Below are 26,684 nucleotides of genomic sequence, written 5' to 3'. Positions count from 1 at the left end.
CAATCTGCCTAAAGGGGGCGCTACAGCGCAAAAAACAAAATTTTCCGACATTTTTGGGCATAGATCGTAAACCGCTTGACGTAGACTCAAAAACTATGCATCGTTGTGATCCTTGGGTTAGTACAAAAAAATTGGTCTGCGCCTTTTTTTACTCTACGACGCACCGTTTTCCCGCAAAATGGACCTAACGCTCAAACCTACTTTTGCGAACTAGTCCTAGGATTTTCAACCAATCGGAACCAAACCACTGCAGAAATATTCCCTGGACACTCAATATAAATAATTATCAAAAATAAGTTGAAATTTCGATTCTTACGCGAAACAGTACGCCAAAAAGCATGTATGCTAACGTAGCCAAATGTTATTTTGACTATAACTCTTGAACGAAATGAGATATCTTCACCAAACTTAGTACACATATGTATGAACTGAATCTTTGGTCAAATAAAAAAAATTGCGCATCTCTGCCACTTGGGGGCGCTCTAAGATAGAAAAAACACATAAATGGCTATAACTAGGCAGCCGTTGATTCGATCGACTTGAAAATTGGTATGCAGTGTCTTGGTCTGAAGGGGCACAAGTACTTATGAGGACATTTGCATATCTCAAAAATCATGGCCGCCATTGGCCAAACAATTTTAAGCACCTATTTGAAAGGGTTAACGGATGTTGATCAGAACGAAACTCGCTGGGTACATTCGACTCATGAACCTTAAGGTTTGTAAGAATTTTGAAAGAAATCGGCCACTAGTTGGCGCTAATGAGTTTTATGGCTCTGTAATCACGTGGTGTTTCACATATCAACACAATATGCAAATCATTTGATAGATCTCCTCATAATGAACAACTTTGCCTCAAGAACCATTGCTGTCAATCAAATCGTTCAATTGTTATTTACAAATATGTTAAAAACCTACTTTTGCGAACTAGTCCTAGGTTTTTTGCCCGATCGGAATCAAACCACTGCAGTAATATTCTGTGGACTGTCAAGATCAATAATTATCAAAAAAATGTTGAATTTTGTACTTTGGTTAGCTTTAAAGGGGTAATTTAGAAAAGGGGTGTGGCCAAACATACCACAAAGCCTATAAAACCTAAACGAAAACTCAAAACTTTACGAATTTTGGAGAAAAGATGTAGCAGATGTCTCTGAACAATCATGCAAAGTTTCATGGAGATCGAGCCATAGGTGGCGCTATAACAGTATAAAAGGTCTCAAAAACACAAGATTTATATGGTAAATGGCCTCAAATTGGTTGAAAATGCTCATATATTCACACAAACACTAGATCATATGATAGATCTCCTCATTCTGAACAACTTTGCCTCAGGGAGCGAAGATGTCAATCAAACCGTTCATTAATTATTCAAGAATATGTTAAAAACCTACTTTTGCGAACTAGTCCTAGGTTTTTAGCCAGATCGGAAACAAACCGCTGCAGTAATATTCTCTGGACTCTCTAGATCAATAATTATCAAAAAAATGTTGAATTTTGTCCTTTGGTTAGCTATAACAGGCTAATATAGAAAAGGGGCGTGACCAAAATACCCAAAAGCCTATAAAACCTAAACGAAAACTCAAAACTTTATGAAACTTGGTGAAAACATGTAACAGGTGACTCTTAACAAGCATGCAAAGTTTCATAGAGATCGGACCATAGGTGGCGCTATAACAGTAGAAAAGGTCTCAAAACACAAGATTTATATGGTAAATGGCCTCAAATTGTTTGAAAATGCTCATATATTTACACAAACGCTCTATCTTCATATCATATGATAGATCTCCTAATTCTGAACAACTTTGCCTTTGGGACCAATGTTGTCAATAAAGCTGTTAATTAAATATTCAAGATTAGTTTAAAAAGTTACTTTGGCAAATTAGTCCAAGGCTTTAAGCTGAAAATCAATAAAACCACTGAAGTACAATTCTCTAGACTCTGAAGGTCAATAATTATCAAAAACATGTTGAACAATTGCATTTGGACAACTATAAACAAGTAATTTTATAATATGTTCTTTTCATAGTGCACACAAAGGCCTATTAATACAAACAGAACGCCCACAAATGATCAAAACTGTGTAAAATGATGCATAATTTCATTCTAAACAAGCATGCAAAATTTAAGAGAGATTGGGCAAAAAAATAACACTATAAAATTATGTTTAAAAACACAGTGTTATTTGAGTAAATGCTATCTATAACCACTAGATGGCAGCGGAAGACCAATAATGGGTTCATTCAGCTAAGTTAAACAGTACTGTTGAAAGGATTCATGAATTAATGCCTAAACAATCAAAAAACACTTTTACAAAATTTTAAATCTCATTGAGTTAAAGTTTTCCATTTTGTTCATACATATATATCAGTTTTTAAATGTTTGCCACATTATGATTACAGTGAAACCTGAAAATGAAAAATAAACTCTGAAAAACTAGTTTAATCATTTAATTTCAGTGCATGTGTCTGACTGTGACTACCTCAGAGGCCTTAAATGCTTGAACCCCGGTAAATGCTGCTTGCAGCTTTAATTATTATTATTTTTTCTGCTGTAACGAAACTGTACCGAACCGTGACATCAAAACCGAGGTAAGTACCGAACCATCATGTTTGTGTACCATTACACTCCTAATAGACTGATTTAATAAAAAACAGATTGTTATTTTTAGTTAAACTTAATTTCTGTTGCTTGTTCGCACTTTTCCACTGCTTTCTCTTTCTTCTCCGACCTTGCAGGTCTCTCCATTAGCTTAGTGTTAGTGGCAGTCCAGGTGTTTATTCAGTTACTCGTGCTATTTCTTGATGTTGAGAGTTGTGTCACACATATATTGCATTGACTATGCTTTTTTGTCTTTTTCTCTGATGAACTGAAAATAATGGGAGTGTGTCTGTCTAACAAATGTAGAATCCGTCTCTGCAGTCATTTCAATTCATTTCAAATTTCAATTCATCGAATTCCAGCAACAGGAAATGGTCCCACTTTATATAAAGTGGCCTTAACTGACATTTACTTACATAAAAAAAAATAATTGTACTTATTTTGTTCATATTGTATTGATAAACACTTTTGCTGCTATTGAGGTGGGAAACAGGTAAGGTTAGGGACAAGTTTGGTGGTATGGGCAGGTTTAAGGGTGGGTTAAGGTGTAAGGGATGGGTCAACAGTGTTATTATAAATGTAATTATGAAATTAATGACAGATGTAATTACATGCTTGTATTTTTTAAATATAAGTACAATATAAAAACATGTATGTACACATTAAGTGCATTGTACCAAATTATTAATTTAAATGTAAGTACATAGTAGTTAAGGCCACTTAATATAAAGGGGGAGAAATACATTTCTGTAGTATCGTTACTTTTGAAGCGCGTCACTCCCAACACTGAAAACAGGGTATACAATACAGAACAAGATGATGACATATGAATGTGCTTTACAGTTAATGAAATACACATAGCAGCCATTTTCAGACAATTACCTTAGTGCTGATTATATAGCGTATAGCCTTGGGTGTGGGCTCCATATTAATGTCTCTCTTTAACTCCTCAGAAAGGTCAGCTGAACAAACAGGAAGACCTTTGACAAACCTGCAAATTAAAATTTAGAGTTAGGATCATAACATGTCGTGCCTGTGCTCTGTGAGAGCTGCAAAATTAGTTTTTAAATTAAAACTAACAGCAGGCCTGATTTCTAATTTACTCCTCTCCATTGACTTCCGGGGGAAAGAAATGACGGACCACCTGTACAAACTCTGGCAAGTGGTCTTGCAAGGTGTAAATAACAGCGTTAGGACCAGCATCAAAGGTGTATGCCACCTGAAACAATTCAAATGGTGCAAATACATCAATCCATTTACATCAAAGCATAATAGTATGCTATACGATTTAAGAAAGAGACAGAATAGACTTAGTATTCAATACAGATGCAACGATGTATCAGCTGCCAATATTAATCAACAAATTTTAATCAATTTGAATTATTAATTGCATAAAGACACCGATTTATTTATTAATGTCTGCTGCATAAGCCATAATTTTTCTTTGGGTAAAACAATTAAATACTTGCCAAAGCAAAATGAAATGTGTACAAAATATATGCAGGGCTTGGCAATAAGGACTGCCTGATGACCTAAGCGTAAATGGTGGTTGGTACTAGGGGTGTGACGGTACAGATATTGGTACTGAACGGTTCACAGGGCAAATTCCAAATGGAAGTGATCATCCCTATCCCCTTGGAGTAGGGACTTTGGAGCAACCAGGGCACGTGCGTGCCATTATGTAGTCATTTGGAATGCACTGGGCAAAGGGAGCGATGTAATTTCCTCCTTATCTTCAGCTGGCATGTTCCCATGACAATACAGCATGATGTCCATCAGTAGATTTGCTGATGGACATCAGCATAAAAAATAAAATAAAAATGATAATAAAACAAAACAAAATAATAATAATCATGCTGTATTGTCATGGGAACATACATGCTTTTATATTGTACTTATATTTAAAAAATACAAGCATGTAATTACATCTGTAATTAATTTAATAATTACATTTCTAATAATACTGTTGACCCATCCCTTGCACCAGGGATAGGCAACTTCAGTCCTGGAGGGCCACTGTCCTGCAGAGTTTAGCTCCAACCCAAATTAAACACACCTGAACAAGGTAATCAGTTTTTTCGGGATTACTAGAGTTGAGTTTTTATGAGGTCTGAAGCTAAACTCTGCAGGATAGTGGCCCTCCAGGACCGGAGTTGCCTATCCCTGCCTTACACCTTAACCCACCCTTAAACCTGCCCATACCACCAAACTTGTCCCTAACCTTACCTGTTTCCCACATAGTACAATTGTACTTTTTTTTTTTTTATGTAAGTACATGTCAGTTAAGGCCACTTTATATAAAGTGGGACCATTTCCTGTTGCTGGAATTCGATGAATTGAAAATCAACAAAACCAGTCTTAAGTCACTGGGGTATATTTGTAGCCAAAAAATAATTGGTATTGAAATAAAATTATTGATTTTTCATTAATGCCAAAAATCCTTAGGATATTAAGTAAAGATCATGTTCCATGAAGAAATTTTGCAAATGTCCTACACTAAATATATCAAAACTTCATTTTTGATGAAAAATGAATTGCTAAGAACTAGGGGTTTCCCCGACTAAGGATTTTCATAATCGGAATTTTAGAATCTTGCCGATATTCGACTGATAGTCGAATCATATGTTTGGTGGGCGGGGCAAAATACATTAACAAGAGTCAAGTCAGACATTCGACTTACATCATTACCGATGTTAACACAGGGAAAATTTGTAACGAACACCTTGCAGTTATAAACGGTAAATAATGTTTTATATTTTGATTAACAGATAGCTAACACTTAACGTCAACGAAACTATGACAATTATAGTGCTCTCATTATAACGTTAGCCTAAAACGTTAGCAGTTAATGTTCTGCATTTCTGTTTTGAGCTGCGTGCGCTGAAGATGACCATTAGAGTGAAGCATTTGATAGCAAGTTTTTAATCAATGGGATTCAACTCATAATTTCACATAGAATACACTTCGTTATTTATACAACATAACGTTAAAGGTACAATTTGTAAGATATTTGCAGTAAAATATCCAAAAACCACTAGGCTAGTGTTATATATTTTGTCGAGCTGATTACTAACAATATCTCTAATGTTTTCAACTACTTGTAAATCATGAGAAAATTACCATTCTAAACAGTGACACGGGGCAGTGCAGTCACCTGTCAATGACGTTAGTTACCCTTTTTTACCGCCTTTACTGACGTAGAAACCACATGACAACAGTGTCGTGGACAAATGCGGAAGTAGTGTATAGTGTCCAGCAAACCACTAGCTCATTTCAAGCAGTTCCTTATTTACTTCTTCTTGCACGTTTTATGGTGGATTGTGTTACTTATTAATGCTCTGGGTGTCTGTCTCCCTGACTGTGGGTGTTGGACAGTGTTTTCTCTGCTTCCTGGCTGCTGGCCTTGCTGCTGCTGATCGTAGCTCCGTGTAGCTGTTTTTTCTCTAGAATCTTTATCTTACTATCACTCTGTTGTTTAAAGTGATAAAATATAACTTAATTTCCACCACATTTCTGATATTATCGATCAATCTTATCAGATTAATTTTGATCGTTCACTTTTATTTATTAGCTTGTCATTAACGTTTTCATTCATACCTATCGCTGTTTTCTTTTCTCCTCTCCTCTCCTCTCCTCTCCTCTCTCTCGCTCCAGTTTTTCACAAGTTCATCAAACAACTGTGGTAAGGGTAAGAATATTTCATCAAGGACGGTGAGTAATGGCTTCTCCTGCTATTGTTATTTGCACCTCTTGCCACATGTACAGTTTATCTATATCTGTCAGCAATGAGGGATTCACATGTGATAAATGCAGGGAAATAGTTAGGCTGACAGAGAAGATTTCAGAATTAGAGACACGCTTCCAAACTTTAATTGAGTACAGTAAGAATATTAGGGCTCTAGATATGGCTTTGGATACGTCTAGCTCAGGGATTCCTGTACATTGTTCGGTTCGGGCAACAAAGCCCCTGCAGCAGGGCAACTGGGTGACAGTGAGGCAGCATAGTCGTGGGTCAAAACACCGCTCTTCTATTCCGATCAAAACATTAAACAGGTTATCCCCATTCAGTGATGCACCCACTGAGATACCTGATGAAAGTGCTCTAGTTATTTGTGATTCTATTGTATGGAACGTGAATATAGAGACACCAGCCACCATAGTCAAATGTTTACCAGGAGCCAGAGCACCTGACATCTTGGCAAATTTAAAAGTGCTGGCTAATGCTAAACGTAAATTCAGTAAAATTGTTATTCATGCCGGCGCTAATGATGTTCGACTTCGCCAGTCGGAGATCACTAAAAATAACATTAAAGAGGTGTGATAGTGTCCATCAGCAGTGATTGTTGTGGCTGCATGGTGTTATCAGTGTCCTTGTTGGACATGCCACCCACATGATGACACGGACCCGGTGTGTGTGTGGAATGTATTGACACAGACTGCTGAAGGATGATGGAGGGAGAAGTAGATATTGTCCTTAAGCACTCTAGCACCAAGTTTGTTTGGGTGGAGGCCATCCGGTTTAAACAGTTGTCTATGGCCCCAGAAAAGATTGAAGTTGTCGATAAAATTCACACCTTTTATACTGCAAGATCTTTGTAGCCATGTGTTCAGCCCAAGCATCCGTGAAAACATATTTGTTCCCCTTGCTTGGAGTGGTCAACTGATGAACGACTGAACTTTGAGTCTTTGAATTGTTTCAAAGAGTTCACTGAAGTCCTTCTTAAGGAGGCTGATCCGATCCATGTTTTATCACATTTGAGGATTCCTCACCCGCATTCATTAATGGTTCAAATCTGTTCTGAAGATGTATAGGGGGTGGTAGAAAACCAGTATTTACAAGCCTCTCATAGTCAAATCTGGGGCAGAGGAAGCTATGGCAGCAATACGAGAAACCCATGACAATCTGATGTCTCGTGTTCCTTTGGGTCTCGCTCCCTGTTTGTGCCCATCGATTAGTGTGGCTATCAGTTTCGGATTGTTCCTCTACACTTGGTATAAACTGTTGAGATTCAGAAGATTCATGGGACTCACCAGCTGTATGCTGGGGGGGTCCATTACGACTGCTGAGTGTTCCATATGTTTTGGAAGTCCAGCAAGTAACTTTGTTTCAAGAATCACAATCCTTTGCAGAAGTTTGCAGCAGTTCATGCCACAAGTAGATCCAACAGGAGGCATTTTCTCTCTCTTCTGTTTGAATGTGGGTGGGAATAAGGGTTTTTCTGTTTTTTCTTGCTCTGATCCTTGTTCTTGGAAAGGGGGTTATGGTTCAGTTGAAAGGCCTGGTAAAATTAAACTTTTGTTGGATGTCAGAAAAAATATAATAATTTTTATATAAAGATATGAATTTATAGTTATGAATAGAATAGGTCAAACACACAGAGAAGGCATAGTAAGACTTCTGAGTTGGAATGTGAGAGGCATGAATCTTCCAGTGAAAAGACTTGAGGTGTATACTCATTAATAAATTGCATGCTGAAATTTTATTTCTACAGAAGACTCATATTAAACACACGAAAGGAACTTCTTAATCCTAGATGGGCAGCTCAAGAAGATCAGTCAATCTTCTCTACTAAATCAAAGGGAGTCACGATTATAGTAAAGAAGCAAGTACCATTCATATATAAACAGACTATATCTGATAAAAATGGAAGATATATATTTCTCTGTGGTGAAATAAATTTAGTTCCTATTACACTGGTTAACCTGTATGCTCCTGTGGGGACATGACCAGAACAAAGGCGGGGAGACGCTTGCTTGCAGTCAAAAAAAGTTTATTGACTCACATCTGACACTGGAGATATTAAAGTTGACCCTCCTCATGGAGGCCCCAACCAACACTCAACCCTGAGAGGCCAAGCATGCCCTTTTTAAACTCAAGGATCCAAACCATCCCAAATTATAGGAAAACCCACAAAAAGAAAAATCATATACACACACATAAACAGCCACATAAACTCAATTGAAGATAAAGTTCAAAACAACATAAGATTAACATTACAAAAATACATTCAAAAACTGAACAATACATTTACATATACACACATTCAAAATAAACAATAAACGTTGACCCCCCTGCTCTGACTAGCCAGTAGACTATGCCTACATTACCCAGAATTCCATTTGATTGTATAAAATAGAAAACAAGAAGGCCGCACTTCCTCTTAAACCCTCATCCCCCAGAGGAAAAAAGGCAAGGAAATAAAACTGAAACTTTGAATAAATAACTACAAAAATAACCCTTTTTGGCGTCTCTTTTTCTTGAGCTAATGTGCACCTTAGACCAGAAAAATAAAGCCAAAAACAAACATTCATATCAATAATATAAACCAAACAAACATAAACCAAACAAAAACACAGGGCATAGCCCAAAGATTAAAGATGACTTATGACATCTTCCCCCTTCCCCAAGCTCTCGCAAGGTAAGCGAGAGAGAAAATCAGCGGTCACATTTTCCGACCCTGGCCGATGTCTTACAGTGAAATGGAGGGATTGCATTGACAAACTCCAACGAGTTACACGAGCATTGGTATCTTTCATTTTATCAATCCATTGCAGTGCTCGATCATCCGTTTCAACTAAAAAGTCTCGTCCCAAAATATAGTATTTGAAAGAGTCAAGGGCCCATTTCAGTGCCAAACACTCCTTCTTAATAACGGAGTACCTTGTTTCCTGAGGATACAGTTTCCGACTCAATTAAGCCACAGGATGTAACTCTCCTCCCTGCTCGTTTCAAAACCGCTCCCAATCCTACTTCAGAAGCAACTGTCTGAAGCACAAACATTTTCTCAAAATCAGGACTACAAAGAACAGGATTAGTCAGTAAAGCATTCCTAACATCCTGGAAAGCTAGCCTGTCCCGTTCAGTCCACTGAATCTGATTTGGACTTGACTTCCGGGTCAGATCTGTTAATGGAGCCACCCTAGTGGCAAAATGAGGTATAAACCTCCGATACCAGCCAGCTAGACCTAAAAAAAGATCACATCTGCTTTTTGGTACATGGAAGTGGGCAAGACTGAATAGCTGAGTACGTTCCCTTTCAATACTTCACTCATACTGCGTATGGGGAATGAATTCAACCATGCTGTGCCATGGTAGGGAACGACAAAAAACTTATCTTGAACACCTTGGGGTCCAGGGGATAAGTGAGAGAGCCTAAGCCGTCAAAGCCTTAACGCTACACTGCTTAAGAGAGAGCTAGCTCCCTGCAGGTGGCATGATGATGGCGTCTGATAGAGGCCGTCGTATCAAACCGGAAGAACCCGAGCGTGCAAGGTCAGGATGTCCAGGTTATAGAATCTGACAAAAGTGGACGGCGAGGACCAGCCAGCCGCCTCACAGATGTCCTTGATAGAGACACCACTAGACCAGGCCCAAGAAGAAGCCATCCTTCTAGTGGAGTGGGCTCTTACTCCTATGGGGCACTCAAGGCCCATGGAGGAGTAACATAAAGCGATAGCATTGACTATCCAACGCGAGAGGCGTTGCTTTGAGACCAAAGACTCATTGGTGCGGCCACCAAAGCAGACAAAAAGCTGGTCAGATTGCCTGAACGGCTGTGACCGCTCCATGTATATCCTCGAAGCCCTCACTGGGCAGAGTAAATCCAGCTCTCGCTCACCTGACAATGGAGGCAGAGCTGAGAGGGAATTTACCTGTGCTCTGAACGGAGTTGAGAGCACTTTAGGGACGTAGCCATGCCTGGGTTTTAAAATGACCTTTGAGTCACTGGGCCCAAACTCAAGGCATGCAGGGCTCACCGAGAGGGCCTGCAAATCGCCAACATGCTTGACCGATGCTAGAGCAAGTAGCAGAGCGGTTTTGAACGTCAGGGGCTGAAGGTCAGCTGACCGCAGCGGCTCAAAGGGAGGTCCTTTGAGTGCTCCAAGGACTGTGTGAAGGTTCCAAGTGGGAACGGTGAGAGGACACGGGGGTTTTAAACCGCCTAGAACCTCTCAGGAAATGCACAATGAGGCTGTTACGACCCACTGATTGGCCAGCGATAGGAGCATGAAATGCTGTGATGGCTGCTACATACACCTTGTGCGTGGAAGGGGTGAGACCCTTGTCTAGACGCTCTTGGAGAAATGACAGTATCGGAGATACATCACACTCAACAGGGTCTTCGTTTCATGCTGAGCACCAGTCAATGAAGACTGACCATTTCTGGGCGTAGAGGCGTCTTGTAGACGAGGCTCTCGCCTGAGCAATGGTGTGTAGCACGTCCCCTGGGAGGCATAGAGGCTTCCATCGAGGGACCATACGTGCAGAGCCCAGAGTTCTGGCTGGGGATGCCAGATTGTCCTGTTCACCTGAGAGAGGAGGTCCCGCCTCAGGGGAATCGGCCATGGGGCTTTCATGGAAAGCCTGAATAGCTCCGAGGACCAATCTTGGCTCCTCCAGAGTGGGGCCACCAGGAGGACTCTGTGCCTGTCTTCACTGTCTCGTATGATGACCTGAGGGATCAGAGCGATCAGGGGAAAAGCGTAAAGGAGGAGGCTGGGCCAGTCGTGGGCCAGCGCATCTGTGTCCTTCAAAAAGTTGGGCAATGAGAGTTGCTTTCTGAGGCGAAGAGGTCGACATCTGCCTTCCCGAAAATCTCCCAGATTTTGAGAACTGTCTGGGGATGGAGCATCTACTCGTCCGAAGGGACATTGCTCCGTGAAAGCATGTCTGCTCCTAGATTCGTCTTGCCAGGTATATGCGTCGCCTTGAGCGATCACAACCTGGGTAGTGCCCATTTCAAGAGGTGCTTTGCCAGTGCGCAGAGGCAGCTGTACGAAATTTATGTAGGACACCACTGTCATGCTGTCTGACTGGACTAGGACGTGGCACCCTTTCAGGATCACCTGAAAGAATTGAAGGGCTCGTTCTACTGCCAGCAATTTCGAGACAGTTGATATGGAGATGGCTCTCTTCGTGCGACCACGAGCCAAAGGCTGGTCTGCCCTTGCATAGAGCGCCCCAATCCAGGTTGGACGCATCTGTTGAGAGCACCATCTTTCTGGAAACCGCCTGTAGGGGTACCCCATGGCTGAACCAAACAAGGTTCATCCAAGGCTCCAGGGCTGCTAGACAGGCCTGGTTGACCCTGATGCGAAAGCGGCCGTGCCGCCAAGCATGAGGTGGGACCCGGAGTTTCAGCCAGTATTGCAGGGGCCGCATTCGTAGCAGGCCGAGCTATAAAACTGGGGAGGTGGAGGCCATCAGCCCTAGCATCCTCTGAAAGAACTTCAGAGGGAAACAGGCTTTGTTCCTGACGGAGGCCGTGAGCTGCTGAAGTACCAGAGCGCGCTCTGGTGATATGACCGCCCTCATATGGACTGAGTCGAAAACCGCTCCCAGGAAAGTAATACGTTGGCTGGGGAGCAGTGAGCTCTTGGCAAAATTGACCCTGAGTCCTAGGAGCACAGGTTTGTGGTGGTCTAGCTCGGTTCGCTACAGTCGTCGAGATAGTTCAGAACGCGGATTCCCATCCGTCTCAGAGGGAAAAGCGCCTCGTTCATGCACTTGCTGAAAGTGCGGGGAGCTAGAGACAGCCCGAAGGGAAGAACTGTATATTGGTAAGCCACACCCTCGAATGCAAATCTCAAGAATCGTCTGTGATGGGGGGCTATCTGGATGTGAAAGTAAGCGTCTTTGAGGTCCAGCGAGAAGAACCAGTCCTCGGGGCAAACCTGCGTGAGGATCTGCTTCAATCTCAGCATCCTGAACTTCCGTTTCATGAAGGAGAGGTTCAGGAGCCTGAGGTCTAAGATGGGTCTGAGACCGCCATCTTTCTTGGGGACAAGGAAGTAACGGCTGTAGAACCCCGATCTGCTTTCTGAGGGAGGAACTATCTCTTATGGCTCCCTTCCTTAACAGCGTCATCACTTTGGTGCGGAGGACCTGAGCATCGTCCGGCTCTACCAAAGTGGTAATCACCCCACGGAAACGCGGGGGTCTTCGGGCGAACTGCAGTGAGTAGCCGTGTTTTATTATCCCCAAAACCCACTTGGACACTCCGGGGATGGCCTGCCAGGCCACAGCTCGCGTGACAAGAGGCTGGATAATGTTGGATGGCAGGCCGCCATCGGGTGAGAGGGCCATCGGGTTAGAGGGCGTCGGGTCCAGCACAATTCTTTGCCGGGGGCCCTGACGTCTAGGCGGTTTAGCGCGCTTAACGGGGCGAGCTGAGTGATACTCCTTAGGGCATTGACTGTACTCACGGTCTGTGAACTTTGTTCCCAGGATTCCTTCAACAAAGAGACCCCTCACATCATGCCCATATATCAACTGAAAGGAAGAAAAACCTGTAGAGGCCTGAGGAACTTCTCTATATGCAAACAGTATGTAAGGTAACCACTGGTCCCAATCAGACCCTGTATCACAAACAAACTTACAGAGCATTTGAACAAGGGTTTGATTAAATGATTAAAGGGTTTGATGATCCAGAGACCATCAGTTTCTGGATGGTATGGGGTGGCCTTCAAACCTCTTATCCTCAGCAGTTGATAAACCTGCCTCAGTAATTTTGAGGTAAAATTAGTTCCTCGATCAGTTAATATCTCCTGGGGTAATCTCACCCTAGAAAAGAACTGCACCAAACAAAAAGCTACAGTTTTTGCCTTAATGTTTTTCAAAGGGAAAACCTCAGGATATCGGCTTGCATAGTCACAAATTACCAACATATATTTGTTACCTGCTTTGCTTTTCTCCACAGGGCCGACAATGTCCATGCCCAGCCATTGGAAAGGCACCTCAATTATTGGCAAAGGCATCAAAGGCGCTTTTGGGGGACCCTGAGGGGCAGTGCTCTGGCATTCTGGACACCTCTTACGGAATTCGGCTAAATCTTTAGTCATGCCTGGCCAGAAAAAGTGTTTGCTAATTCGATAGTACATTTTACAGCGACCCAAATGACCAGCCCAGGAAACAGAATGCCCCAATTTCATGACCATGTAACATACATTCAAAGGGAGAACCATTTGTAGGGCATTTTGGGTCTTACGATACAAAATACCATTCTCCAAGCAAAAAAAAAAAAGAACCCTTAAAGACAATATCTTTGCCTTGCTCTGCATTTTCAATCATTCTAACATAGATGGGACCAATTTCGGAAACGGTTTTCTGCAGTTCTGACAGATCAGTAGGGATCTACCACTCACAATTGAATTTTTCTAAACCTTCCCCATCTGTGACTTCTACCACTGTTCCCTGAAACCTGTCTAGCCTCTTCTCTCCTTTAGATTTCACAGGCTTCACTGGGTGCGTTAGAATCTCACAATCATAAAATGGAAGACATTTCAAAGGGTTTCCCTCATTCACCTCATGACTCTGCCTAAATTTGGCCCGGGTTAACACCAAATTGCAAGTACTGCCTGGATACAATAAATCCATTAACACAGGACAGTCATGACCGATAATCACAGGATAGGGCAGTTTTGGAGCCAACCCCACTTTCATAAGATAAGATGTCTCATTAACCCCTAAATACACTTCAGTGGTCGGATAAGACCGTTCTTCACCATGGATACATTTTACCATGACAGGGCAATCAATTTCCATAGAACACTCAGATACAAGACCAGCTTCTACTAACGTTTGGGTGTAGCTACTACAGCTATAACCTTTTAACCATTAAGTTTTACAGGAATGGTGACCTCACTGGGCATTGGAAAATTGGTAGGTTCAGGTATCATCATTCGGGGAACATAACAGACATTGGTAAGCTTTTTATTCAGGATTGGACACATGGGTTTTTTATGGCCAATCTGGCCACAACTATAACGCTTAATAGTCCCCCCTGTAGCTACGCTTAAAGTCTTCCACTCAGCATAACCCCAAGGTTCTGTCCTTCGCCTAGCTGCCACAAAGACATCAGCCAGCCTGGTGGCCTCCTCAGCAGAAGATGGATCATGCTCTTTAACCCTCTGGAGTCGATTAACGCGGATATGCGTTATGAGTCATTTTCTCCTGATAACCCCGAAAAGAACTTAAATTACACTTTCAGTTTTAATCGTACAGATAAGAGCAATACATCACTCGAATCTGTAAAGGGTCTACTTTTTTTTGGATACAGACATAATAACAACAAAACTTTGTGCACTTATAAAATAAAGATAACAAACAAGATGTGCTGTCTGCAGCCTTAGTCTGCGCTGATCTTCATTTACAAACACGTCATTAAAATGAACTGTAACTCCGTGAATACTCAACGAAGAGACATGAGAGAGATATCTATAGAAAGCTTGACATGTCTACTTTTAAACTAAACAAGTGCCGCCGAAAACAGATATTCTGTGATAAAGTAATCCATATGAAAACAACTCGATGTCCGTTTTTCACGTCTCCCTTCATTATATCTAATGTGACCACGCCCCTACGCTGAACGCGCTATTCAGATTCAAACTGAAGCGCGCGGCTTGAATACGCCCACAACAGAAGAAAAAGCAGCGAGCGAGACTGTTCTTCAAGTTTTTATTTTACTGTTTGCTTCGCGATGAGAGAAATAAGACATAATTCACCAAAAAGATGCGATGTGGTTGAGGATTTGAGAAATGGATTCCCTCAGAAAAAAAAAGAATGAAGCACTTTATTCAGCAGAGATCATAAACATGAGTAAGTCTCTTTTTATTTATTTATATACTTGTACTAGTTTTCACATATCGTGTAAACATTTTACTAGTTAGACTTTTTCCAAACTATAATTCCTGACTAAATGTATAATCAAGTGAAATATGATGAAGTTTCAATAACAATATACAATACTATACCATTCAAAAGCTTGATGTAAATAATATAAATGTAACAAATTAATGTAACTGTAACAAATGTAACAAAAAATGGTGTTCTTTTTTATTCCCCCTAAAAAACCTGAAAAATATTCTCAGCTCTTTTCAACATTAATAATAATAATAATAATGGTAATAATAATAATAACAATAAATGTTTTTTTTTGGTAGAAAATAAGATTGTTAAAAGGATTTCTGAAGGATTGTGTGACTTGAGTAATGGTGCAAAAAATTAGTTTGAAAGTCAGCTTTGATTGTTCTAATAAACTGTTTAACTGCTCCCCCAAGTGGATATTAAATTATGTTGTGGGATAATTAAATATATTCTAAATAAACTACAAACATTAAATTATATAGATTTATTTTGTCCTCACATTCTTTCTTGTAACAACCTCCCTCACAGTGGCACAGCTGACTGAATGGCTCATTATGCAGCTCATTATGCAGGCCTTTGTCTTCTCAGGTGTAAATCACAATGATATACATGATAGTTGACGCCTACTCGCATATGACTTTTACCAACAAAAAGTGTCTTAGAAAATTTAAATCAATATATTGTTTTCTGTAAGTGAGTAAACAAGATGATTTTCACAATTTAGAAAGAAAAATTCTAGGCTACAAGCTCCAGTTCTCAAAAATCCTGGGAACCATTGTTCTTTATGTGTTTTTTTTGCCTTATTCAAGTGTTTTAACATTTTTTGTTTTTCACTAACCACGCATAACATTTTTTTTCTCAAAATCTAACAATCATGTACATACATGCTGCTCACATATTATTATATCAAATATATTCGCCTAGCTTCCACAAAGACATCAGCCAGCCTGGTGGCCTCCTCAGCAGAAGATGGATCATGCTCTTTAATCCAGGTTTGCAGCTCAGGACACAGCATTCTCAAAAACTGCTCCAAAATGATAGTCTCTGCAACCTCATAGACGGTCTTTCCTGCCGGTTTCACCCACTTGTAAAACAAATCTTTCAACCGAACATACAGTTCTTTTGGAGTCTCTTCCATCAACACTTCCATGGTACGAAACCGTTGCAAGTAAGTCTAAGCATTGATAGAATATTTCCTCAATATTGCCTCTCTCACTTGCACATAGTCGGTCACTTCATCCACAGCCATCTCTACATCACGGGCCTTGGCAGTGAGCAGGGGAACTAGGCGAATGGCCTAAACTTCTGGAGGCCATTTACACACTGTAGCAATTCGCTCAAAAGAAGTAAGATAATGCTCAATGTCATCCATCTCACTGAGCTGCTGCATATTTGGCTCTTTCCACAGACTCCCAGCAGTTGGATGTTGCGCTCCATCAGAAATTCTGGAAGAAGTGCCTGGATCTTCACTTCCCCCTGCTGGCAAGTTTTCCTGTGCAGTATGCTGACCCACTTCCTCCTGAAGGAGTCGAAACTGATGCTGCAAAGACCTCCATCTTGTCTCTTGCCATGCATTTTCTTGCTCTTGACGATCATGTGTCACTTTTTGATTCACCAGGAACTTCTGGAACATATCCTTCAACTCTGCAATATCCTTAGAAGAACTTTCATTGGAAATCAGCTCAACAGCTTCTCCAAAAGCCCCTTGCAGTTCTTCCCCATCTTCTCCAGGGTCCACCTGGGCTGGTTTCTCACCACGTGCCCGCTTTGGTGCCATCACACCTGATGATTTGACACAGCAATGCTCCTCTTCTGGAATATCCCACTGCTGCCACCACATTGGCAAATGATAAAGCTTGGCTTATTGAATATCAGATCCCTTTCTACGAAAACACTTTTTGTAAATAATATGATCACTGATCATAATTTAGATGTACTCTGTTTGTCAGAAACCTGGCTAAAACCTGATTATTACATTATTTTAAATGAGTCCACCCCCCAAGATTACTGTTATAAACATGAGCCGCATTTAAAAGGCAAAGGGGGAGGTGTTGCTTCAATTTATAACAACGTTTTCAGGATTTCTCAGAGGGCAGGCTTCAAGTATAACTCGTTTGAAGTAATGGTGCTTCATATAACATTATCCAGAGAAACAAATGTTAATGATAAATCCCCTCTTATGTTTGTACTGGCTACTGTATACAGGCCACCAGGGCACCATACAGACTTTATTAAAGAGTTTGGTGATTTTACATCCGAGTTAGTTCATACGAAATCATACTCTAGATTTAATACTGTCACATGGAATTGATGTTGATAGTGTTGAAATTATTCAGCCAAGTGATATCTCAGCTCATTATTTAGTTCTGTGCAAACTTCATATAGCCAAAATTGTAAATTCTACTTCTTGTTACAAGTATGGAAGAACCATCACTTCTACCACAAAAGACTGCTTTTCAAGTTATCTTCCTGATGTATCCAAATTCCTTAGCATATCCAAAACCTCAGAACAACTTGATGATGTAACAGAAACTATGGACTCTCTCTTTTATAGCACTTTAAAAACAGTTGCTCCTTTACGCTTAAGGAAGGTTAAGGAAAACAGTTTGACACCATGGTATAATGAGCATACTCGCACCCTAAAGAGAGCAGCCCGAAAAATGGAGCGCAGCTGGAGGAAAACAAAACTAGAGGTATTTCGTATTGCTTGGCGGGAAAGTAACCTATCCTACAGAAAAGCATTAAAAACTGAAAAAAATAAAAATAAAGCCTCAAGTGTTGACATTTCCCAACACCACAGCAGTAATGAGTTTATGAACTACTTTACTTCTAAAATCGATACTATTAGAGATAAAATTGCAACCATTCAGCCGTCAGCTACAGTATCACATCAGACAGTGCACTATGTGCTGTGTTGAAATTCGACGCGTATCCAATGCCGCGAGTTGACGAATTGCTTGATCGGCTAGGCACGGCTCGTTTTTATTCGACATTGGACTTAACAAAGAGCTATTGGCAGATCCCCTTGTCTCCATTATCCAGAGAAAAGACAGCTTTCACAACGCCGTTTGGATTACACCAGTTTGTTACCCTTCCGTTTGGCTTGTTCGGGGCACCAGCTACCTTTCAGCGCCTCATGGATAAGATTCTGCGGCCCCATGCTGCATATGCGGCTGCCTACCTGGATGATATCATTATATTTAGTATTGATTGGCAGCGGCATATGCAGCATCTGAGGGATGTCCTGAGGTCGCTGAGGGGAGCGGGGCTCACTGCCAACCCAAAGAAGTGTGCGATTGGGAGTGTGGAAGTAAGGTATCTGAGCTTCCACTTGGGGCATGGACAGGTGCGTCCCCAAATTGATAAGACAGCCGCTATTGCGACCTGCCCACGTCCCAAGACCAAAAAGGAGGTAAGGCAGTTCTTGGGGCTGGCGGGATATTATAGACGGTTTATTCCTAATTATTCGGACCTCACCAGCCCTTTGACTGACCTAAAAAGGAGGTGCCAGATACGGTCCAGTGGACGGAGCCGTGTCAGCAGGCCTTTACCCAGGTCAAGGCTGCTCTGTGTGGCGGGCCGTTGTTACACTCTCCTGCTAAGTACAGCACCATAGAGAAAGAGTGCCTTGCCATCGGGTGGGCCGTCCTCTCCCTCCGCTATTATCTCCTGGGACGGGAGTTCACCCTCTGTTCGGACCACGCTCCGCTGCAGTGGCTCCACCGCATGAAGGATACCAACGCACGGATCACTCGTTGGTATCTAGCTCTTCAGCCTTTTAAGTTCAAGGTGATCCACAGGCCGGGTGTTCAGATGGCGGTGGCCATATATATATATAGAACCCCTCCCAAAACACCAATTGAAAATTGAAAGGATTTCAGGGTTATAAATCGCAAATCAAATTGCAATCGCAATATCTGTCAAAAAAATTGCAATTAGAAATTTTCCCCAAATCGCACAGCCCTAACTTCAAGCCAATCAGCAACCTCGGGAAACCCCCTAAACAAGCAAAGCAAGTACCTCCAGATTCTGACCTGGTGCATTTAATATAAATTTTAACCTCATTGAGGAAGTAAATTCGAGTGTTTATTATGTTACTGACAGTTGTTCAGCTCTATGCAATTGCACATATGGCTTTAAACTTGGGATTTCTTTCCTCACTTTCTCCCTGCAACTTGTATGAATGTGTGAATGCGTGTGTTAGATTAGTTTATATGTCTTAGATTTATCCAATAAAGTCTTATTTATATTTGAAAAGAGAAGTATTTTGTGCTTCTGTTAATGTCTTAAACTGCCGATCTTGTTGTTACTGTGCTAATTAATAGTGTTTTCGCTATATTTTGGATATTTATATCCATTGCAGAGTTGATGTTATATGGCTCGTTCAGTAAATCGCTGGCAGAGTGATCAGCCGTAAAACAGTGATTCTGTACAAATTCCCTATAAAATTTTAATTTATTCCCTTTAAGCTAAATTGACCTGTTGACCTGACCTGTGTTTGGGCATTTCATGGCTTTTCTAGAGTTTGTAAGACTTCTCAGATAGTTTCAAACTTACAGTCCATTCACTGATTCTCTGATGGATTATTGCATACATAAACACTTTCCAGTGAGCATTGATGTGTTTGGCTAATTTAAAAATCAATTCCTAAAAACAAAGGTAACCTTAGTTTTGTCTGTTCGTCTGGAAACAATATTTTTGTTTACAGGGTACCAGGTTGAAATTATGAGCTCTTTCAAGGATTAAATAATGACTGAATTTGTAAAATTTTGCTCGCTTAGTGACATTAAATCTCTAATGATCTGAATTTATCACTTGCACTCACCCTGGTCTCTCCATAGTATTGGTTGTAGTGGTGCACTAGACTGATGATCCGGTGCGACATGTTGTTCAGGTAGAATATGGGTGGGTATGTGTCCAGACAGATGGCATGAAACTGATTACTGTCTTTCATGGTCAGCTCACCAAATGCTGGAAAGTCTCGTTCTCGAATAACCCTGATCATCTTCTCCATACGACTGGGGACCACAACATCTGCCCGGTACTGTGGAAGAGTATAATAGGTGAATTTATTTGTCTACAAACCTATGTAAATTAAAGCAATCTAAATTACTTCCCTTGGATTCCACTGCTAGATTACAACAGATGCAATTCTGAACACTTCTGATTGCAAAAAATGTTTTAAATAATAACAGATTACATCAGTGGTTCTCAATTCCAGTCCTCACACCCCCCTACTTTGCACATTTTGTATGCTTCTCTTATCACTTCAGATGTTTGTTCTATTCAAATGTAAGTGCCCTGCAAAGTGGACATCTCAGGATATTCTGCCACGATTCCAGTTCAAAGCAAACTTATGTTCCATTAAAAGTCCACTGAAGTGTGCAAGACGTGAATTTAAATTTAATTTATTTACAGAGGTAGGCTATATGATGTCACACTTGTCCGTGTGTGCAGATGTTGCGCAGCGCAAATCCGTGAATGTTCCGAAGTGAAGTAAACTTTGTTAGATTTCACCTGCTCAGGGAGAAGGGAACAATGAACAATGTGAGAGACCAAGATGTCAATCGTAACACAGTTCATGCACAGAGCTCACTTCTAACTAGCTGATTATCTGAATCAGGTATGTTAATAAAGAGAGACTAACAAAATGTGCAGAGCAGAGGGGCGCAAGGACTGGAATTGAGAACTGCTGGGTTACATGCAGGTTACATTGTTACAGCTGGAGGTGGCAACAAGTGAGAGCCTTTTGAGTGAGTGACTGAATCAACCATTCATTTGTGTCCCAAAATCAACACTTACCATCTTTTCACTTGATCACTTGTCAACTTACACTTTATCATGCTGCCACAAGTAACAGAATACAGGACCAAAGTTTAGATTTGCTGTGATTTTTGTTTGTTTGGTTTGATTTATTCTTCTATTTCTCCCTCCTCCCAGATTGGAGGAAGGTTACAAATGCTTTTCCTGGAGCAGGGAGATCACTTCCTTGATGAGCGCACAAGGACATTTATCAACCTGGGAAATCTCACCACCTTCCCGGACCCCTCGCTGTGTATGAAGTCAGCTTCAGCAAGCCTGCCCATGGATGGTCCTTGAGGGAGTTTTGCTGCATTTCGTCGATCCAGAGCTAAGCCAGCCATCACCATCACGCTATACAGAATGTCTGCCCGAGCCAACCACAGAGAGAGAGCCAGAGCACACAGCTATCAATGGGCTATCGCAAACAAGAGTGACTGAGCAGATCATCGCCCCCGAACTAGAACCTCAAGACACGTCTGACCAGGTGCATTATGGCTTGGAGGCAAGCCTGTCCACAAGCTTGCCACTTAGGGTGAGCTGCAACTGTCCTCTGGATATTATGAGTAACTAGAAGACATTTTTAATGTGGATTTAATAGACTGGTTTGGGAGATAATAACCAATTCTCCACTGGTTCTGCCCAGCCCTGAATCTCCTATGTCTCTGCTGGTTATGCCCAGCCCTCAATCTCCTGCATCTACGCACAGCTCCTGTTCTCCTATGTCCCCTCCCAGCCTCCCTCTCCCACCTCCTCTCCTCAAACCAGCCATTTCCTCAGTCCTGTCTCCACTGATTCCAGTCAGTCACTCAGTTCACCCTCAGTCAGCGCCAAGGATTCCCTGTCTCCACCTCCGGCCTCCACTTTGGCCCTTTGATCCATCGGTTCCATCTTTGCTCCTAGCTCCTTCATCTCCTCTGTGGACCGTTATCCTACTGGCTTCATCAGGCTCCCTAATCCCTCCGGCCTTCGCCTTCGTCCTCTGTCACTCTGGCTCCATTGGATTCCTGCCCTGGTCTCCTCTTCCACCAGCTTTGTCTGTTGGCCCCCTGATATCACCAGCCCTACCTTCACCTTGGCTCCTCCCTCCAACGACACCATCATGGGCCGTTGTTCTGGCTGTGGTCTGGATCTCCATTTGGCTCATCCTGTTCCTGATTCATCAAGGAGTCCATAACTGTGTTAACCATGTCACTTCCTGTTACCAGCAGGTGGTGCTATGACTATAACTGAATTTGGTCATGGGTGTTTGTTCAGGACATAACACCCATCACACGTGTGAAGTTTGGGGCAGATCGGACATTGCTTGCCTGAGTTACAGCAACTTCCTGTTTCATTGCATTAGTAGCATGCTTTAGCACATAGCTAAATGTTGCTAGCATGTATTAGCATGCTCATAAAATTTTGCCAGCCTATTTAACCCTTGTTGATGCCTTTTATTATTTTGCAAGGAGTCCATAACAGTGTTAAACATGCCACTTCCTGTTGCCAGCAGGTGGCACTATGAATATAATCAAATATGGGCATGTTGATGTGTTCAAGACAGGACTCTTGTCAAACGTTTGAAGTTTGAGGCAGATCGGACATTGCTTGCATTAGTTACAGCAAATTCCTTTTCACTGCATCACTAGCATGCTTTAGCATTTAGCTAAGTGTTGCTAGCATGTATTGGTATGTTTCTAGCATGTTGCCAGCCTTTTTTAACACTTGTTGACACTTTTTAATATGTTCCTAGGAGTCCATAACAATGTTAACCATGTAACTTCCTGTTACCAGCAGGTGGCGCTATGACTATTACTGAATTTGGTCATGGGTGTTTGTTCAGGACAGAACACCCATCACACGTGTGAAGTTTGGGGACAGATTGGACATTGCTTGCCTGATTTACAGCAACTTCCTGTTTCACTGCAATAATATGATGCTTTAGCACTTAGCTAATTGTTGCTAGCATGTATTAGTAGGTTACTAGCATGTTGCCAGCTTATTTAACACTTGTTGGCACTTTTTAATATGTTCCTAGGAGTCCATAACTGTGTTAACCATGTCACTTCCTGTTACCAGCAGGTGGCGCTTTGACTATAACTGCATTTGGTCATGGGTGTTTGTTCAGGACAGAACACCCATAACACGTGTGAAGTTTGGAGCAGATCGGACATTGCTTGCCTGAGTTACGGCAACTTCCTGTTTCACTGCATTAGTAGCATGCTTTAACACTTAGCTAAATGTTGTTAGCATGTATTAGCATGCTTATAAAATTTTGCCAGCCTATTTAACACTTGTTGATGCCTTTTATTATTTTGCAAGGAGTCCATAACTGTGTTAACCATGTCACTTCCTGTTACCAGCAGGTGGCGCTATGACTATAACTTAATTTGTTCATGGGTGTTTGTTCAGGACAGAACACCCATAACACGTGTGAATTTTGGGGCATATCGGACATTGCTTGCCTGAGTTACAGCAACTTCCTGTTTCACGGCGAAACATCAAATTTTGTCAGGCCGCCAGGGACACACCCCCTGACGAAAACTCAAAAGCTTCGCAATTTAACGTCACAAAGGTCTTATGATGACCCTCACCAATTTGAAGATAATCCGATTAAAACTGTAGGAGGAGTTCGTCAAAGTACGAGGCATGGAAACGGCAAAAACTGCACAAAAATCGTACAGGAAATTCAAAATAACTTACTTCCTGTTGGGTTTTGGATTTTGTACCAAGAGGCTTTTTTGTAGGTATTGGTGTGTTACACGTGCGTACCGATTTTCATGCATGTACGTGAAACTTAGCTCGAGGGACACTCCGTTGAAATTTACCAGGTGGCGCTATCGAGCCATTTTGCCACACCAACTTCTGAAACCTATATCAGATGTAAATTTTCGCCTGTCCTGATGCGTGTGCAAAGTTTCGTGAGTTTTGGAGCATGTTTAGGCCTTTAAAAATGCGCTTCATTACGAAGAAGAAGAAGAAGAAGAATAAACGGAGCAATTCCTAATAAACGGAGCAATTCTAATAGGGTCCTCGCACTGCAGTGCTCGGGCCCTAATAATAATAAACGGAGCAATTCCAATAGGGTCCTCGCAACGTAGTGCTTGGGCCCTAATTAAAGCTGCAAGCAGCGATGAAAGGGCCCTCGCACTCGGGCTCAACACCACCCGGTGCCCATAGGAGGAGCAGTTAACGTTGGGCCATATGCATATAAAATAGTAAATATTTGTGCCACATTTCCTGCTGCCAACAGGTGGCGCTATGATTATAACTGAATATCGACATGTAAATGTCTTCAGGCCAGGACTCTTACCAAACATGCAAAGTTTCTGGCAGATCAGACAAGTCATGTTTAAGCTAGTATAAAATAAGTAATTTCCTGTTGCCAGCAGGCGGCGCTATACTTATAATTGAATATTGGCCTTTAGTTGTGTTCAGGCCAGTACTCTTATAAAACATGTGATGTTTGGGTCAGATTGGGAATTGTATGCATGAGTTACAAACACTTCCTGTTTTATAGTATTATTAGCATCATTTTGCACATACTAAGTGTTGCTAGAATGTTTGAAAATATTTATAGCATGATTAGCACACAATGGCATATTTTACTGTGTTGCAAATAGTGCATAAAAGTGTTAAAACTGAAACTTCATGTTGCCAGCAGGTGGCGCTATGACTATAACTGAATATGGGCATGTTGATTTATTTAGGACAGGACCCTTGTCAAACGTGTGAAGTTTGGGGCAGATCGGACATTTCTTGCCTGAGTCACAGCATCTTCCTTTTTCACTGCATTAGTAGCTTGCTTTAGCACTTAGCTAAGTGTTGCTAGCATGTTTTAGTATGCTTCTAGAAGGTTGCCAGCCTATTTAACACTTCTTGATGCTTTTTATTGTTTTGCAAGGAGTCCATAACAGTTTTAAAAATGCAACTTCCTGTTGCCAACAGGTGGCACTATCATCGAATACTGGCATGTTGATGTGTTCAGGACAGAACTCTTATCAAACTTGTTCAATTTGGGGCATATTGGACACTGTATGCCTGAATTACACTAACTTCCTAATTAACTGCAGTAATATGATGCTTTAGCATTTAGCTAAGTGTTGCTAACATGTTCAGTATGTTTCTAGCATGCTGCCAGTGTATTTATCACATGCTGGCACTTTTTAATATGTTGCTAGGACTCCATAACATTGTTACACATGCTAGGAGTCCATAACAGGGTTACACATGACACTTCCTGTTGCCAGCAGGTGGTGCTATGACTATAACTGAATTTGGTCATGGGTGTTTGTTCAGAACAGAACACATATCACACGTGTGAAGTTTCGGGAAGATTGGACATTGATTGCCTGAGTTACAGCAACTTCCTTTTTCACTACATTATTAGCATGCTTTAACACTTAGCTAAGTGATGCTAGCAAGTTTTAGTATGCTTCTAGAATGTTGCCAGCCTATTAAATACTTATTGTTGCTTTTTATTATTTTGTAAGGAGTCCATAACAGTATTAGACATGCCACTTCCTGTTGCCATTAGGTGGCGCTATGACTAGAATCGAATACGGGCATATTCATGTGTTCAGGGCAGGACTCTCATCAAACTTGTTCAATTTGGGGCAGATTGGACACTGTATGCCTGAATTACAGTAACTTCCTGATTCACTGCAGTAATATGATGATTTAGCATTTAGCCAAGTGTTGCTAACATGTTTAAGTATGTTTCTAGCATGCTACCAGTGTATTTATCACTTGCTGGCACTTTTTAATATGTTGCTAGGACTCCATAACATTGTTACACATGCTAGGAGTCCATAAGAGTGTTACACATGACACTTCATGTTGCCAGTAGATGGCACTATGACTATAACGGAGTACGGGCATGATAATGTGTTCAGTACAGGACTCTTGTCAAATGTCTGAAGTTTGCGGCAGATCGGACGTTGCTAGCCTAAGTCACAGCAACTTCTTTATTCAATGCATTAGTTGCATTCTTTGACACTTAGCTAAATGTTGATAGCATGTTTTATTATGTTTCTAGAATTTTGCCAGCCTATTTAACTCTTTTTGACACGTTTTAATTTGTCCCTAGGAGTCCATAACAGTGTTAACATTGTCACTTCATGTTACCAGCAGGTGGCGCTATGACTATAACTGAATTTGGTCATGGGTGTTTGTTTGGAACAAAACACCTATCACACGTGTGAAGTTTGGGGAAGATCGGACATTGCTTGCCTTAGTTACAGTAACTTCCTTTTTCACCGACTTAGTAGAATGCTTTAACACTTAGCTAAGTGTTGCTAGCAGAGGTGGAAAGTAACGAATTACATTTACTCGCGTTACTGTAATTGAGTAGCTTTTTTGTGTACTTCTACTTTTTAAAGTATTTTTTTTAATCTGTAATTTTACTTTTACTTAAGTATATTTTGTTTGAAGTATTGTACTTCGCTACATTTTAAAACACATTAATTACTGAGTAAAAAAAAAAAATCGCTCCCTGGAAGCTATGTCAGTAAATAATGGGCAGGAGGGCAAACTGGCGCTAAAATCACAAGAAAGAGGCAGACGGACAAAACAGGCGTTAGTGGTGGTGCAGACACCGCTGAAAACGAAACCCCGTCATATTCTGAAGTTGAACTCAAGGAAATGAAGTGAACCCCAGG

The 26,684-nt window shown here is 41.3% G+C and overlaps 1 protein-coding gene across 1 annotated transcript; it reads right to left on the bottom strand.

The window, feature by feature from the left end:
* Positions 1-2,990: 2,990 nt before the first annotated feature.
* On the bottom strand, positions 2,991-20,482 carry LOC132156006 (diphosphomevalonate decarboxylase-like). The gene is made up of 4 exons (XM_059564810.1): positions 20,069-20,482; positions 3,701-3,816; positions 3,480-3,588; positions 2,991-3,383 (listed from the first exon to the last, which is right to left on the bottom strand). Exons 1-4 carry the CDS (start codon positions 20,255-20,257, stop codon positions 3,372-3,374), a joined length of 426 nt encoding a protein of 141 aa, XP_059420793.1. The 5' UTR covers positions 20,258-20,482; the 3' UTR covers positions 2,991-3,371.
* Between the last annotated feature and the right edge of the window lie 6,202 nt (positions 20,483-26,684).

Source organism: Carassius carassius, chromosome 13, assembly GCF_963082965.1.
Source record: "Carassius carassius chromosome 13, fCarCar2.1, whole genome shotgun sequence".
NCBI classification, from domain to species: domain Eukaryota; kingdom Metazoa; phylum Chordata; class Actinopteri; order Cypriniformes; family Cyprinidae; genus Carassius; species Carassius carassius.
This window is presented reverse-complemented; position numbering and strand designations above follow the sequence as displayed.